The sequence below is a fragment of the Trichoderma breve genome (assembly GCF_028502605.1).
Source record: "Trichoderma breve strain T069 chromosome 7 map unlocalized scaffold00007, whole genome shotgun sequence".
NCBI classification, from domain to species: Eukaryota; Fungi; Ascomycota; class Sordariomycetes; order Hypocreales; family Hypocreaceae; genus Trichoderma; species Trichoderma breve.
Window position 1 is genome coordinate 1,917,457 of NW_026611593.1, and position 16,958 is coordinate 1,934,414.

A 16,958-nucleotide genomic window follows, 5' to 3' on the forward strand; every position below is an offset into this window, starting at 1 on the left:
TGTTAATGCTATCAATGTATACTCGAAATTTTCACTCGGTGTGCACCCGTTTGCTGCCTTTACCTGGCTGCCAAGGTTATACGAAGAAATTCATGGACATCAATCGCGTTCCACAAGCACCCTTGCACAACATGAAGCAATCAGTTTCGTTTCCCTCTCCCTTGGTACAGTAGAAATCGACAAAGACAGTGCATATAGATACAACAGTTGGACAAGAACTCGCCGTACACGCTCGCCTGAAACAGCACCGGAAACTACCCCAGCTCGTTTGCATCTTGTGTCTTGCCGCCAGATCTCGATAGTATCGTATCGCCAACGCTGAACGCTGCCCCCTTTTTTATGTCTGGTCCAGCTCTTGTGATCGTTCGCTGGCCAGCTGAACTCGCCGCTAAGGCCCATGGCGCCGCAGCCTGATTGGCCCTCCCGCAGCCACAGCGACCGGGCTGGCCACCATCTTCAGGCCCCGGGACGCCTGAATTGTCAAATTGTTCGTCGCCCCAGCCACCGCCTGTCCACGGAGCGGGTCGGGTCGACTGGGGGTTGGAGCGAGGGTTTGGCGTCGTGCTAGTTCTAGTTGCATCAGCTCTGCTCTTCCTGGAAACCAAAACAAAAAAACAATCCATCCTTCACAAGCAGCACGATCCAAAGGAAATTCCCATCGTGTTACTGGCAGAGTGAGTGGCCAGCCGCCAAGCTAGGTCAGGTCCCCACGATGCCTCATCCCCGCCGCCGGAGCCCGGAGAGCTCCAGGAGGCGGAGGCGCGAGAAGCGACTGTCGCGCGAGGAGAAGGATAGCCTGTACTCGTCCCCTAACAGCATCACGCCTCAGCAGATGCCGGGCAGCTACAGCGCCGACAGCCCACAGCAGCAGCAGCAGCCGTATCAACCTCCTCCGCCTCAATCCCAATTTCAACCTCAATTTCAACAACCACAACATCAACAGCCTCCGCTGCCGCTGCAGCAACAGGCTTTCCCCTCACCGCCGCAGCAGCAGTATCCCTATCCGCAGCACTACCAACAGATGTCGCTGCCAATGCCGCAGCACCACACGCCGTCGCAGGATGCGGCCCAGCCTCGGTCCCGGGCCTCGTCGGGCTCGCTGTCCTCGTCGCCATCCTCCTCATCCTCCTCATATACGGAAATCTCTCGAGTATATCCCGCCTCTCGCTTTGGAAACTTCATCAGCACATTTGTCAAGGCCCCGTCAGAAGTGCGCCGGAAGCATCGCCGCAGGGGCAGCGGCACCAAGAAGCGCCGCGGCGTTTTCTTTGGCGGCGGCAGCAACTCGTCTCACTCGTCAATCAATTCCGACATGGCATACGGCACCGGTTTCGTCAAGAAGGAAAAGGATCGGTCCACGCGCTACAGCAGCTCCGTTGCGGGCTCCGCCGTATCGGGCTCTCGACAACAGCAGCAACAGCAATATCCCCCAGCCGCCGCCACCAGGCCATCCCCTAAACTACTTAATGAGGGGAAGCGTAATAAGACGGATGAAGAGATTCTTGCCATTGGACGTCAGCTGTCAGATCTGGCCCGGAGGTCCAACGAGGAGGACTTACGCGCCGTGGGAAAGACCCGGCCGTCCGGACTAGCATCCACTGCCGCCGCCATCAGTGCACTGCGAAAGAGCAGAAAGGAAGCCAAAAAACGAGGCCTTGCTGGCTCCAAGAAACACCGCGCATCATCTTCTGATGAATCGGACTGGGAGTCGGCCTCCGACGATGACGGCGATTCTTCCGAGAGCTCCTCAAGCGATGACAGCACGTCTGCTCTGGCCTACGGCGGTGATTCCTCCCGCTCCAATGTCGCACTGTCCGGGTTGATGGGGGCCGCCGCCGGAGCCGCCACCGGAGCCGTAGCCTCTTCCGTTGCCAGCTCCAAACCTACGTATCATAGCAGGAAGAGTTCTGTTGTGGATCCACGCCTCTTCGGTCCGGTCAACTCATTGCGTGGGCTGGTTCACACCCCCTGCGGGTTTGGAGATGAACAGCCGCCTCCGGCTTCGATGAGCTCAAATCGTTACGACAATGACAGACCGGCCACTGGTGAATCGCAGGCCGATTCCACCCACCGCCCAGGACCCATCCCCCTCCAGCAGCCAATCCCCATGGTGCCCGTCTCGAACAAGGTCTTTGAGGCCGGCAGGCGAGACTCTCGAAACAGCTACCGCCGTCAGCTCTCTAATAGTGGGAGCCTTGACCCTACCCTGAGCGGAGGTGTTGCGGCTGCAGCAGCCGCAGCAGCAGCTGCCATGGCGGATCAAAGAGGGCCTTGGACGGAAGACCGTATTTATCGTGATAATGTAAAACTCACTCGTCCGGATCCAGAGGAAGATTATTTTCAGCGGGACCAGGCACCCTTTGAAGAACTGGAGCGCCGGAGGGCCAATCCGGAGGTATACTATAACCGCCGAAACGATAATGACTCCCCTCGACTAGAATCCGACCGCCAAATGCCCGACTATGGCAAGGACTCGTCTAACTTGCCTAGAGATAGCAGGTCCTGGATGGAACTTCATCCAGAAGAGCGCAAGGAGACCCTGAAATACCAGACTACCTACGATGCTCATATGAGAGATACGGAGAGGCAGCTACGCGAGGATAAACTCCGCGATGCCCAGAGGCAACAGCAGCAACAGCAGCAACAGCAGCAACCCCCGCAACCCGCTCGTGCGATAAAGGCAGGTGACCGGAATATTGAGACGACTGCCCAGCCCGTTCCAAAGCCCCTTGTTGACCCTTTTCAATACCAGGTTGCCAATGATGCCTTCAACACTCCCCAGTTCAACACACCCCGCCGGGAACGAACACCCGAAATCGTCACCGTCAATCGTGTTCCCAATTTTGCCGACCCTTCGCCTGCTCCTGCCTCTGCACCCCCTCCACCTCAAATGCCATTGCGACCGCAGAGCAATGCGGACATCAGGCTCAGTCGAAAGGACTCGTATGAGATTGAGAGAGCAGCTGAAGAGAGGAGAAGGGGAGGTGAGAGTGAGTCTCGGAGCAGAGACCCTCGGGGTGGGTACGAATACGAACAGGAGGAAAAGGACGCTCGGTCTATCCTGGATGAGGCCAAGCATTCGACGATCCCGGTCGCTGCCGTTGCCATCGCCTCCGCTATTGCTGTCGAGGAAGAGCGGTCGCGAGAGCGTAAACGCCGCGAATACTCGGATGATGGTTCTCGAGATCGAAGCAGGCCAGAAAAGGACTCTGTCCAGGAGGATGCAGACAGATATTATCGTGAGTCTGTGATTGCGCGAAAGATTGCGTCCGATGAGATTCGGTCTCGCAGCCACTCCCCTGATGAATCCGTGGTGGACAAATGGGAGAAGCCGTCGGCCGAAGAATCATTTTCCATCGTCGCACCTCCCAGCATGGAAGATAGGGAGCATGACGATGACGAGAACCCTTACGCGCCTCCCAATGCCGATGTCAGGATTGACAATGAGATTTTCCCACACGAAACTGACCGGTTCCGAGCCACCAATGGGGCTGATGCCTCGAGATTCAAGTCTCGGGACGCTTCGTGCGAGCGTGAACGCCCCTTGCTGAACATTGTTCGTCCCACTCCGGTGCCTAGCCCTGATTCCACATCTGTAGGGCTGAAGCAACCAGCGGAGGTGCCTGCATCTCGAGAGATTGAAAAAGAAGAAGAATCAATTGCGTCATCTGAGGATGAAGAATCCGATGCAAAGGGCGAGGCAACGCACTCGTCACCAAGCGGCAAGTCTGTCACTTGGGGCGAAAACTCGACAAAGCGATTCGTAGTCGAATCTCCCGAATCTCGTAGCCGTGCAGAGTCCCCAAACGAGTTGGCTGAGGCGGAAGACAAACCCAGGCCCCGTCTCAGCAAGATTAGCCAATGGGGCAAGATCGCCGCTATGATGGCCGCTGGCACCGCCGAACCGACCACTGAGCTTGATCGGCACACTGCGTCGCGGAGCCGTGATCTGCCTGCCGATGACGATGTCAACGGCGCACCACCTGTTCCTGGCCCCAAGCCGGCTAGCCCTGAGCCTGAACAGATGCCTGGGACCTTCTCCGATGATCTCGAGTTTACAGCTACCGTGGCAGCCGGCCTAGAGAAGAGCGGGTTCGATCCTAATATTGTAATTGACGATCCGGATTTTCGCCGCCGAGGCTCTCGCCCAGCCGATGCCGAGAGATCAGTTGAAGAGCCTGTACCAGCCCCAGAAGATGATCTGGCAAAAGACAGGGAAGTGGTAGCAGACGAAGAAGAGCTCTCGTTGGCTGATACAGAGGAGTCGGAGGATGAAAAAACTCAGAAGCAACGGAAGCTCAACGCACTGGAAAAATATCTTCAGATGCGACAGTCTGGTGAGATCAAACCGCCGTCTCAGCCGGCCGAGCCAGTCGAGACGCCGGCCGTAGTGGAACGCCCAATCACGCCTCCTCAGAATAATGAGCGACGAAATATGCTAGAGAAATTCCTCCAGCGTCGACAATCAGGCGAGATTCAGCCTCCACGCGAAGTACTAGAGTCGCGTAACTTGGAGCCGGTTCCTGAGGCTCAAGACGATGACGAGGACAAAAAGGCCAAGAGAGAGAGGCTGGAGAAGTTCCTCCAGATGAGACAATCCAACCAAACCGAGGAGCCCGAGACCACAGAGGCTGTACCAAGGCACGAACCTGAGGCTGAACAGCCCCCGACAAGGACACCACTCCACCCGGAAGCTCTGGCTCAATTGGACGACAGTGCCTCCGATTTTGCTCCCAGCAAGTCAAAGAAGAAAAAGAAGAAGAAGCGACGAGATCGCCTAGATGACGAACGATCCGGGCTGTCTATTCCGGGCGACGAAGGTACTGAAATCTCAAGGATTTCGGTGCCCGGTGACGAGGCTACCGTCTTTAGTGTCGAAGACTGGGAAGACTGGGACAGTTCACCAAGATCCACGCGAAGGTCTATAGTGGCTTCAGAACTGTCCACCTCTAGCAGGAGGAGCACCCGGCCGAAGCGCCGGAGCGGCACAGAGAAGGACCTTCGTGAGATTGACGGCAACGAGCCGCCGCCATATTCGAGAGATGGTCCCACTGATCATGATGACGAAAGAAGGGCGAGAAGCCGGGAGAGCAAATCTTCACAGTATAATGATAATAGCGAGAAACCCATTTCATCGCGTAAACGCAAAGACTCTTCCGGAAAAAAGTCTGGCTTTCTCTCAGGCATCTTCAATAAGTCCGGCGGCAAGGAAACCATTAATGAAAAGGGGGACTCTTTTTTTGAGCAAGCCGGCATCCTTGGCGCGGGTGCCGGCCTAGCGAGCCTTGCTGCATCTGCAGCAACGGCCTTAACTCGCTCAAATGCCGCCGATGTCTCCTCGGACCCGGAGAACATCTCGCGAGATCTCCCTGGCTCGAGCCGGGAGGATGAAGATGTCTACCCCGTGATTGCTCCCCGAGCAATTGCTATTGATCCCCAGTATGGAGATCTGCTCCCTCTACCACCAAGCGAACCGGGTACTCCCCTAGATGCCAGTCTTGACAAGCTGCCGGGCCTGCCCGACAGTCGCCCTGGGACACCGGATGAAGATCGGGCCCGGAGATTTGAAAAGACCCATCGCCGGCAACGAAGCAATCAAGAAAGCTCCCGCAACAGGTCACACAGCAACACTGCTGTCCCTCTAGCACTGCTCAGGGGTATCGGGTCTAGCCCTTCCAGCCCAGTTATGGCCTTCAAGCCTCCCCGTACGCCACCACGGCCAACCTCTTGGGATAGCACCAAAGAGTTTATGCCTTTGATGCTTCTCGAGCATGCCAGGCGCGGATCAGCTGACCTGAAAGGCGAAGAGCTACCGCCTCTACCGCCCAGTGAAGTCTCGAGCGAAGCCGAGGGCGGAGCAATGTCTGACCGGGAAGAGGACCGACTATCATCTGCACTACGACTACGTCCTGAAGACTTCCGAAGCCCCATGCCTCCAAACGACGGGTTCAGCTCTACTGATCATCAACTCCGACTCCAGACCGACATTCCGACAATGGGCAGATCTGTATCCGACGAGGGATCCGAAGGTTCCACGCCAAAGGCAGACTTGACGTATGAGCTGCCGGTTCCGCCTACTAACAACACTCTAGGCGATTACGACGCACCTGCTCCCGTTGAGTCGACCCCTTCGTCAGGCCAATCAGCCAGGACAGTGGATGCTCAAGCCATACCGAGCCCTACAACTCCTACACGGCGCTTCCTCTCTCCCAACAAGGATGTTCGCCATCATGCCGAAGAATTGACCTCAGCAGACGCCTCCGACGACTTCGAGACCGCACGCACCTCGCCTGCTGATATAAACGACGACGATGAATTATTTGAACCGCCGCCCATTGAGCCATCGATGCTTGGCGCTATTCCTGAATTTTCAAGACCCGCAAAATTCTGGGAGGACAAGGTACCGGAACATTCAGAACCGACATCTGTGGATAAGGTGATTGAGACTTTGCCTAGCATTGAGAATGTCCCAAAGGACCAGGCCCAGGCCCGCCAGGGGAGCCCCAGCTATCTAGACACCTTACTAGAATCCGCCGAGGAATCGTCAACAAAGGGTAAGAACAAGTCCCTCTTACCTGATGCGGATACCGACTTCGACTTATCTGCTCAACCTACGGCCGACGAGACATTAGCTGCATTTGTTGAGGCTCCGGAATCAGTTCTTGCCAAGGAGCCTGCTCTAGATGCCGATAGGGGATTCTCAGATGAATATACTTCGATTAAGGAACGCAAAGCACTGCCAGTGATGGTTGAAGATGAGTCGGAGCCGGAGCCTGAACGTCATACTTCTGGACCTGAACTTGAGTTGGACAAAGAGCCAGTGGCGGTTTTTGAGCCTCTTGATGAGGTTGTTGAAGCGCCATACACTGAGACTGTCGACATTGTACCTGTGTCTGAAGAGCTCCCGTATGACACCATTGCCGAATCAACTCAACACTCCGACTCCGAAGAGGTTGAGGAAATCGTCATTGGTACCATGCCGGTTGCAAAATCTCGCACCATCACTGAAGATGCTACCGAAGTAAAAGCTGAGCCTGTCTTGGAGGAGCCTGAGCCTGTCCAAAGAGATGCCGGGCAAGAATACCCAAGGAAGCCTGAGGCATCTCCAGTTATTGAAGACTCAGAGGAGTCAGAAGAAGAGGAGGAAACAGATGAGGAGGATGACTCTGAAGATTCTGAAGAGTCGGAAGAAGACTCCGAGGAAGAGGAAGAACACGCTGTTGCAGATGTTGGAAAGCACGTCGGTGAAGAGGGACACGCGGTTCGCGATATGACGGCGTCTGTCGAAACTCTGGGGGCTGTTTCTGTTGTGTCATCGAGCTCTAAGAAGAGCAAGAAGAAGAAAAAGAAGAAGAAGAAGAAGAGAAAGAGGAAGAAGAAGACCAAGGCGGCGGCGGCAGCAGCTGCAGCCGCAGCCGCACTCGCAGCAACAGAAGCCTCCCATGACACCCCCATTCAACATGCCAAGGAATCCACTGAGTCTATCATTATGCCAGTCGTGGAACCTATCACCGAGACACCCTCAGATGCCACAAGAGCCCTTCCTACGGAGTTTGATCGAAATGACTCCGAACCCATTACACAGCCTGGCCCTGTTGATGCAGTAGAAGCAGTGGAAGCAGCACCCCTTGATCTTGCCAAAGAATCTCCTATTCAGGAACCAGTATCCGAGGCCCCAGAGCAGTTCACGCGAGAGATTGCAGAGGAACCTATAATTGAAAAAGCACAAGAAGTCGTTGCATCTCCCGAGTTCACTCCCCGCGAGGGCTTGGAGCCTGTATCTGAACCTACACCTCTCGCTGAGACCGAAGAGCCACAGACTATACCATCGACTGCTGTCGAGAGTACAAATAACGACGCAGACGGCTTGGAGGATGAGCTTTTGAAGTGGGCCAATACCGATAGTGAACCGATTCCACATTCAGACCACGCCAGGATTGATGAGACAGAAACACTCTCACCAGAGCTGAGCGAGAAACAAGATGGTGAAAAGAGGAGCATCCAGGTCGAAGATGAGACCACTGCTGTTGAAGAAAAGCCTGAAACTCTTGCCCCCGTACAGGAAGAGTTTCCCTTACAGGAAGAGGTCTCTGCTCCCGTCAGCGCTGAATTCGACCCAGTTTCCACTGGTGAGGTTCCTGCCGATTTACCTGCCAAAGGAGAAGACGATGACTCTGCTGATAAAGATCGAGAGGTAATGGTGACTGACGAAGTGGAGCCTGCGGTAGAGGAGACGCCTATTGAATCTCCTGCTGTAGTTGAAGAGCTTGTCGATGCAGATGCCACAGACCCACTAGCTTCAGATGCTGATGAACTAGCATCTGTTCCACGAGAAGAATCGCCTTCAGCTGACCGCGAATGGGAGGCCGCTCCTGAATATGAAGACACAATGCTGCCCACAATCATGGAAGAGCCTGGCTTTGAAGAGGGTATTGAGGGTGAAGACGAGTTTGATCGCGATGCACCCTTCAGCGACCAACTGTCCCCTATCCTGGAGGAGTCATTGGAAGACTTAATGGAAGATTCGGCTCCTGAAAAGACGTCTGATCAAGAATCCATCGAAGCAGCACTAGAGACTATACCAGAGGAATCAGCCTGGAGCATTGGTCGATCTGAGGACCAACCCGAGCAGCAGATCACCGAGGAGACAAGATATCTGGAGCCCGTTGGAGAGGAATCTGATGCTACAGCCGTAGTAGAAGACATCTCTCTCGAACCACAAATGGATGAAAACGTACCGCGATCCATTGGTGAAATAGCCGAGACACCAGACAGCAAACCTCTCGACTGGGCTCCTCCTCAGCTACCATCTTTCGCCTCTGATATTTCTGAGCCATTGTTCACTCAGGGTGATGCTCCTTCTGAGTACCCTACTCAGCAATTCCCTGCTAGCTATGAGCCAACGCAGATGGACGAGAGTTTTGCAGTCCCCGAGGAGCCTTCTCGATCACCACCCCCAGTACCTGATGCTGCGGATGAAGGAGACTCTAAAGCAATCGAACCTGAATACTCTGAAGTCCCGGTAGTCCCTGAGGAACCTTCTCGCACGCCACCCCCGGTACCCGATGCTGCAGATGAAGGCGATTCCAAGGCAGACGAATTTGAATCACCGGAAGCTGTCGTAATACCAGAGGAGCCTTCTCGACCGCCGCCCTCTATACCTAGTGCTACAGAGGAAGCTGAATCTTTGGATGCCGTTGAATCCCCCGAGGAGCCTTCTCGACCACCACCCCCGGTACCTAATGCCGCAGATGAAGGTGACTCCAAGGCAAATGAAGCAGAACTCTCAGAAGGTCTTGTAGAACCTGAAGTTGATGTTCCAGCATTGGAACATCAGGACAAACTCGATGAAAACGTGGCAGACTTCACTGATGCTGCTGATATCGCCCCCTCTGTTGAAGAGCGCGAACTGGTTGACGAGCAACTGTCTACCGCAGCCCCCGATGCTACTGTCCAGGAGCCTGAGCTCAAAGAAGTCAATCCACCAGTAGAGGGAGACAACGAAGAAAGGCAAGAAAGTTCTGTCTCCCTCGATCTTGAGCCGACAAAGCAAGAGCAGGAACCTGAGATGACTCCGGACGAACAATTGGAGCCGCCCGCTCTTGAAGCTCCAATTGAGGTCCTACCAGAGACAAGAGAATTCCCTTCAGCAGATGAGAGCCAAAGTATAGAAGAGCAGCAGCCTCTACAGGAGGAACACAAGGCACAAGATGACACGGCAATCGAGCAACCCTCTGGTCAGGATTTGAACCCAGATGTGACCCCTCAAGAAGACCAAAGCACGCTAGATTCAACGCTCCCCGAGCCACACGATGAAGACCATGAGGCCAAGGATGTGGAATCTGTATCTCAGCAGGAACCTGAGACAATGCCACTCCAGGAGGCCGAGCGAGAACTGGATCTAGAACCAAAAGCAGAACAGGAAGCTGCCGATGATGGATTGCAGCCGCCGATGAACAACACTGATCTGGAAAACGAGGGTTCTGGAGAAATTTCTAGGGAGGTTGACTTCGATACTACTAAGTCGGATACGCATTTAGAAACTGGAACTTCAGAGGACGCTCGACCAATTCACGAAGAGCAGCATAGGCCGGAGATGGAGAACAACGACACGGAGAATCTCGACGCGGAAAAGGGAGAAGAGAAATCGGAAAATCCTGAACCATCTGTAGAACTTGATTCGACTGGTACTTTAGACCCCTCAGTGGAAAACAGCTTTCCTCAAGAACCTAATATGACATCTGAACTGGAACAACCCACTCTGGAAACTGAAATAGTTGCACCGTCAACTACGCCACCAAACGCAGAGGAGAAAGTGGAATCGGAGTATCCACTTCAAACCGAAGATTCTGAACAAATGAATCTCGCTCAGGATGATGCTATCGCTCCTGTAAGCACGGAGCATCAAGATCCTAGCGCAGAGATTGAACCTGCCACAGAGGCCGAGCTACAGACCGAAGACCCCCTGGCACCGCAAGAGGCTCAGCCACCAACTGAAAAGGAGATTAACGAGCCTGAAAATGAACGCCAAGGATCAGCTGTGGCTGAAGGCCTAGACCAATTCGAGGCCCCGGCAGAGATTATTAAGGAAGACTCGATCGACACTACGTTACCGGGTTCGGATACGGTGAAAGATGCCAATGATGCTTCACGCTTGGACAAAGAGACTGCTGTGGTTGATGAAGCACGCTCTGATCCTACGGATGTTGTTGACTCTGGTATTCCCGAGACGGCTCGGGATATCACGCCGGCCGTCGAAGACAAGGAAGCGGCTGGTGACTTTGACGATTTACAGCCAGAGGTCCCCAGTGCAACGACAGATGCTCCTGCTGAGGATGAGCACAAGCTTGAGGAAGCTCAGCTAGAATTGAAACCCGAAGAGCTTCCGTTGGAGCAAGCCTCTGACGAACACCAGCAAGAACCAAAGTCTGATGAACCTGAACCAGAGTCAGTAGTCGAGGAGTCTCACAGAGAATTGGACCCTACCTCTGAAGAGATTCAGCAAGAGCCAACTATGGAAGAAATCCAGCAAGTGCCAGTTGTTGAAGAAGTCCAGCAGGAGCCAGTATCGGAAATCCAGGAACCCAGACTGGAAGAGCCCCACCACGACTCATCTGACGATGAAAGTGAGCACGAATCACAGTCCAAGGAGCTCGAGCCGTCTACGACAGACTCTCCACTGCAAGACGTAGACGAGGCAACGGCCAAGAAGATTGCCAAGAAGGAGAGGAAGAAGGCTCGAAGACGTGCTCGTGCAGCAGCCGCCGCTGTTGAAGAAGCTGTCGTGGACCCAGTCGCGTGGAAAGATGACGCTCAATATCAATCTGCTACTGAAGAGATATACAACTCTCACCCTCTCGATTCAGCTGGTACAGCTGAGCAAGATGGTCTTGTACCCGATATCCTAGAAAAGGAGGCCGGTGTTGTTCTGAAGCCTACGGATCTAGCTCAGCCTGATGCTCAAGCTCCTGAGCTCGACACAATTTCGGAATCTCACGCCTTGGAGTCGACTCATGACAAATCGATTGAGCCTCCTGTCATTGCAGAAAGCGATGTACCTGTTGACAATGTTGCCGCGGATTCGGAACAATTGCCACCTGCTGAGGCAATTAGCCTGCCGACTGAAGAACCGTTGTCTACTGAGCCGGTTGATCAGCCTGAACCTGAGGCTGCTTTGCCGGCTGAACCTCAAGAGGAAACTTCTAAGCCTACAGAGGAACCCCAAGAGAAACCATTTGTTCCTGATTCCCCTGAAGTCCGACAGTCAAGAACCTGGGAAACGGACAAGTCTCGCAAAAACTCATCCATGTTCTTATCCATTCCCGGAGCAGCAGACTCCTCTGGAAGTGAAGAAGACAGCGACGATGACGCTTCGTATGTATCCGATATGTCATACCAGCACAGTGAAGTTGGATCTTTTAGATTCGGTGGACCAAATGACTCTACGTCAAGACTTACCGGCTTCGAGGTGACTGCTACTCCGCGTGGAGAGCAACATGCCCACAGAGATCGACACAGAAAGAAGAAAAAGAAGAAAGGAGGCAAGAAACACAAGCGCAAGAAGTCTCGCAGTGGCGGAAGTGAACGCGGAAGTGACCCATCATCCTCGCTGCCGAGTCTCCCAACGACTTCTAATCCCAACCTCACCGGCAGTGTGCCTAATGTCAGTGACGGCCAACCTTCTATTTCCGATGAACATGTCGACAACGAACAGAAACCATCTTCCAACGTCGGAGAGAGTGCCACCGCCGAGCCTCCAGCGCCAGTGGCCGGTGGGTCAAGGAACATTGACGAACTTTTGTCCGAATTTGCAGATGATCCTGAGTTGATGGACCCTCCGCAGAGCCAGCGCGTTGGAAGCATCACTGCACCGCTAGATACTATCCCTGAAGATGCTAGCGGAGAAGATGTAGGATCTCCACGGCTGAAAGAACCCATGAGCTTGCCCGACAACAAGGATCCCGAGATGTCACGTCCTTCTGAAGAACATATCGACCCCGCACCTCAAGAAGAAGAGCCAGAAAACGCATGGGATATGTTTACGGGCAACTGGGGCAAGTCTTCCGGGAAAAGGTCCGAATCTGACCTTACGAGAAGTTTAGAGCTCGCCCCGGACGAGAGACCACCCCAAGATCTCTTAGACCGTAAGCAGCCTCATATGATCCAAGATGCACCCCTGGTTGACGAACCCGCGGAGATTTCTACACCGCAGCGAAGGAATAGCCAAACAGACAACACGGCAAGTGATGAGCCTGCAGGATCTGAACTGCAGACTGAGAAGCGAGCCTCATCCTTTTCTGGAACCCAATCGCCAAAGGGAAAGGACCCGAAAAGCATGAGGCCGGGCTCAGCATCTAGCCAAGGATCTAACCAGTGGCTCGGATTCCTCTCTGAACGGTTCGGCCCTAAAAAAAAGAAGGATAGGGACAGAGACAAAGACCCAATAGGGGAAGATGACAAAAAAGACCCCAATGAGGAGTCTTTTTTAGGGAATCCAGCTCTTCGGAAAAGCGGTGACGAGAGGAGCTGGGAGACAAAAATCGAAACACTCGATGACTTCTTGCAAAGGAGTGGCAGCCCTACCACGCCAAAGAAGCGCAAGAGACGTCAAGGACAATCTGACACACCAACTACACCAAAGCGGACTGAAAGTATTACGGAGGCTAGAGATGATGGGGATGTTGTTGAAAGGAGATTTAAGCGTGGAGAAGTTTTTGGAGGACAGTTGGTGGACAGCCCAATTCTTGAGGCAATGGAAGTCTTGGGACCTTTTGAGCTGCTGAAGAGGAATGCCCAAGTGGAGGATCCGATCGGTGGGCTTCTTCGGGAGGCATCGGAAATATCGGTGCTTCCCCCAATGGACATGATGTCTGAAATATCTGACTACGATTTATCTGATTATAGGTTGTCGCCACGCGGGTTGCCGTCAGTTGAGGAGCTGCCGGAGGCGGAGGCCGAAGCGACAGCCTCGGAAGTTGGCTATTACAGAGACAGTAGCTTTTCTGGAAGCCCCCCAAGCCGATCAAGGAGACACAGCACAAGCACGATTCCCGTCGAAGACAATGAGGAGAAACTGCGCGACAGCGGGATCGATGCAGACTGGCTAGAAGCTGCCATGAAACAGCTCAAGACTCCTGAGCCGATGAACAGGACGCCAGAGCGCCAGCCCCAGAGACGCCTACGACGATCTACGCTGGGCGGCCAGAAACTACGAGAACCTACGTCGCTACGAGAGGCGGCAAAAGACCCTGAGAAAAAGACAATACCGGGAACCAGGGAACGAGTGTTGACGGGAACAGGAACACGACCGGAGACTCCCACGGGGAGGTCCAGTCCCACCAGGAAAGGCTACGGGGCCATCACCGGGATGGGCTTTGGACGGCTTGCGAACGGAAGGGTGTCGCCAATGCCCGCGTCTTCGGCTTCGGAACGATCCGACACTCCTCCAGCGCTGAAACGGTCGGTCACATCACCAGTTACTTCAGCGCCTCTACGAAGCCTGCGACGAGCCGTCAGCGCGCAAATTGGGCCGGGACTCCAGCGACCGGAGTCGCCGTCGGTACCGCTGATGCCAGCGGCGACTGAGCAGCCTCGAAGCGTCTCAGACAGCAAGATCCCGTCAGCCACAAGACGCCAGACGGGAGATGAGGCGCGGGCCGACCCCGGTCGAGGTCGCGGCACGCCCAATAGCGGGCTGGTGCGACAGCGGACCCCTGAACGGCTGAAATTCTCGCAGCAAGACGGCAGCACAGTGCGGTCATCGTCGAATCCAACGCCGCCGCTGCTGAGACGGGCGGAGAGGCGCTTTTCGCTGCGCCAGCCAAACAGCAGCACCAGCTCCATCGCCCCGAACCCGATCCCCAGCCCGATGCCCGCTAGCACCAACCCGAGCCCAATCCCAACGCCAACACCATTTTCAACGTCAACTTCAAAGCCAGAGCTGGCGACAGCGCCAAAGCTAACATCGGAGGCACCCGTTGCCAATGAAGGCCGCGTGCGCGCAAAGGACAAGCCGGACGTATACGTGAGTGAAAAGACTCTCTTTTGATCTTTGCAGCTCTCGTCACATGATTTGTGCCCGCAAATGACCCGATCCACCGGCGTGCATGAGCACGGTCCGGGCTGAGTGTGCCCTGTTTATTTTTTTTCCCAGCGCCCAGCCACCCCAGAACTGGCAGCGCCCTCACCGCCCAGCCTCGTGATTTTTTCCCACCCCCAGCAGCTCCGCCCAACTGCTGCCAAAGGTCTGCACCCTCAGCTTCTGGCTTTTCTGATTGCCTGCTGCCGAAGTGCTTGCATGTCGTGTTTGGTCATTTGCGGGCATTTCCGATTGTGTTTTTTATTTACTGAATTATAGCTGTTAATTTTATTTTATTTTTCTCATTGCATTTTTCTTTTACTGGCCTCGTCGGCGTCGCTTCGTTCTAACATATTGGGCTTTCTATAGGATGGTTTCGGCGAGGGCCGCATCGGCTCGCCCTTATCACCAACAAGGCCTCACAGTATGCGTCGGCGTCAGAGCATGCAAGTCCTCGAGCTCGAGGCCCGAGTCGAGCAGCTCATAGCCGAGAACCGCTTGCTCTCCGATGCTCGCCATAGCACCGACCAGCATCTGAGCCATCGTGTCGTCACCGCTCTTTCCGACCGGGACACCCAGATCGAGAGTCTCAAGCAGACGCTCAAGTTCCTACGAGGCGAGGTCTCTCGCCTGACCGAGGTCAATGATGGCCTCTCAAGCGCCAACGCCGAGCTGGCCAACAAGGACAACAGCCGCTACGCAGACCTGCAGGTCCACGCCGACCGGGGCGAGAACCAGGATGCCCTCATGCAGGCTCTGCGCGACAAGGACGCTCAGATTGCAAGCTTGACGGCCAAGCTAGACGCCGCCAAGGAAAAGATCCGTGAGCTGCAGCGCCAAATTCTCGAGTCCAAGGCTGCCGACGTGCAGTTCCTCAACATCAAGGATGAGGACTACTTTGACCACCGTTGTCAACAGCTCTGCTCCCATGTCCAGCAGTGGGTTCTGCGCTTTTCCAAATTCTCCGACATGCGGGCCTGCCGCCTGACAAGCGAGATCAACGATGAGAAGATCATCGACCGCCTTGACAACGCCGTCCTGGATGGCTCTGACGTCGACAGATACCTCAACGACAGAGTCAGGCGGCGGGACATTTTCATGTCCATGACCATGAACATGATTTGGGAGTTCGTCTTCACTCGCTACCTCTTTGGAATGGACCGCGAGCAGCGACAGAAGCTCAAATCGCTGGAAAAGCTGCTGACAGAAGTCGGCCCACCACAAGCCGTACGCCAATGGCGTGCCGTTACCCTTACGTTGCTCTCCAAGCGTGACTCATTCAAGAGGCAACGAGACCTGGACACGGAAGCCGTGGTCCAGGCCATTTACCAGACCCTATGCAAGGTCCTCCCGCCGCCTTCTAATCTGGAGGCTCAGATCCAAGCCCAGCTACGCAGGGTCATGCACGAGGCCGTCCATCTCTCCATTGAGATGCGCACGCAAAAGGCCGAGTACATGATGCTGCCGCCTCTGCAACCAGAGTATGACGCAGACGGCGAGCTTGTACAGACTGTCCAATTCAATGCGTCCATGATGAATGAGCGGAGTCCGTCCTCGCTGAAGCTGACCAACGAAGAGCTCGAGGCTCGAGGCGCCATTGTGCGCGTTGTCCTCTTCCCTCTCGTCGTCAAGAAGGGAGACGACGATGGCTCCAACGACGAGGAGATTGTTGTCCATCCCGCCCAGGTGCTCATTGCTCGCAGCAAACTCACGCGCCAACCCACGCCATCTGACGGGGGGAGGGTTTCTGTGGGCACTGGTCGTCTGAGCGGCGGTACCAATTCTCCCAGTACCAGAACGTCGGATGTCATCTAAGGAAGATGGCGAGACGGGGAGAGAGATGATGATGATGCTTATGATGACCTTTTCTTCTTCTTCTTCTTTTCTTTCTTCTATTCATACGTGCGGCATGATAAAAAAAGGTTGAGCGATGGTGTGTTTTCCCTTTTCCGTACATATATCTGTTATACTTTTCATGGGTTATTTTCAGTACAGCTATGTTTTTTTCTTTTCATCTTCTTTTCAATTTTTTTCTCTACTGGACGGACTGCGGGAAAGCAAAGCAACATGTTTCAACATGGTTTGATGATACGATATCCCATTGAAAAAATATTTCCTTGTTTCCTGTGAAACGACCTTGTTATATCTTCTCCTTTGGTTGATGGATATGATGAAACTTTCCGTCGGACTCTGGAGCGACCTCTGTACTTAATTATCGACAGCATTCGTGTGTGTGTTTTATGCTATGAATTCTTTTTATTTTATGCGTGTCTTAATTTTTTTTTCTCTTATTTCTTGCTTTTGGTTATTACTTTTTTGGCCCTGGGTCTTAGATTACGATTTGATGAAATGAAAAACTAGAAAGTTCTTCACCAAAGAC

At 54.2% G+C, this 16,958-nt stretch overlaps 1 protein-coding gene across 1 annotated transcript; it reads left to right on the forward strand.

The window, feature by feature from the left end:
- Positions 1-712: 712 nt before the first annotated feature.
- On the forward strand, positions 713-16,393 carry T069G_10792 (uncharacterized protein; the record flags this gene model as incomplete). Its single annotated transcript, XM_056178002.1, has 4 exons — positions 713-11,126; positions 11,172-11,874; positions 11,953-14,524; positions 14,948-16,393. 4 exons carry the CDS (start codon positions 713-715, stop codon positions 16,391-16,393), a joined length of 15,135 nt encoding a protein of 5,044 aa, XP_056024292.1.
- Positions 16,394-16,958: the final 565 nt, after the last annotated feature.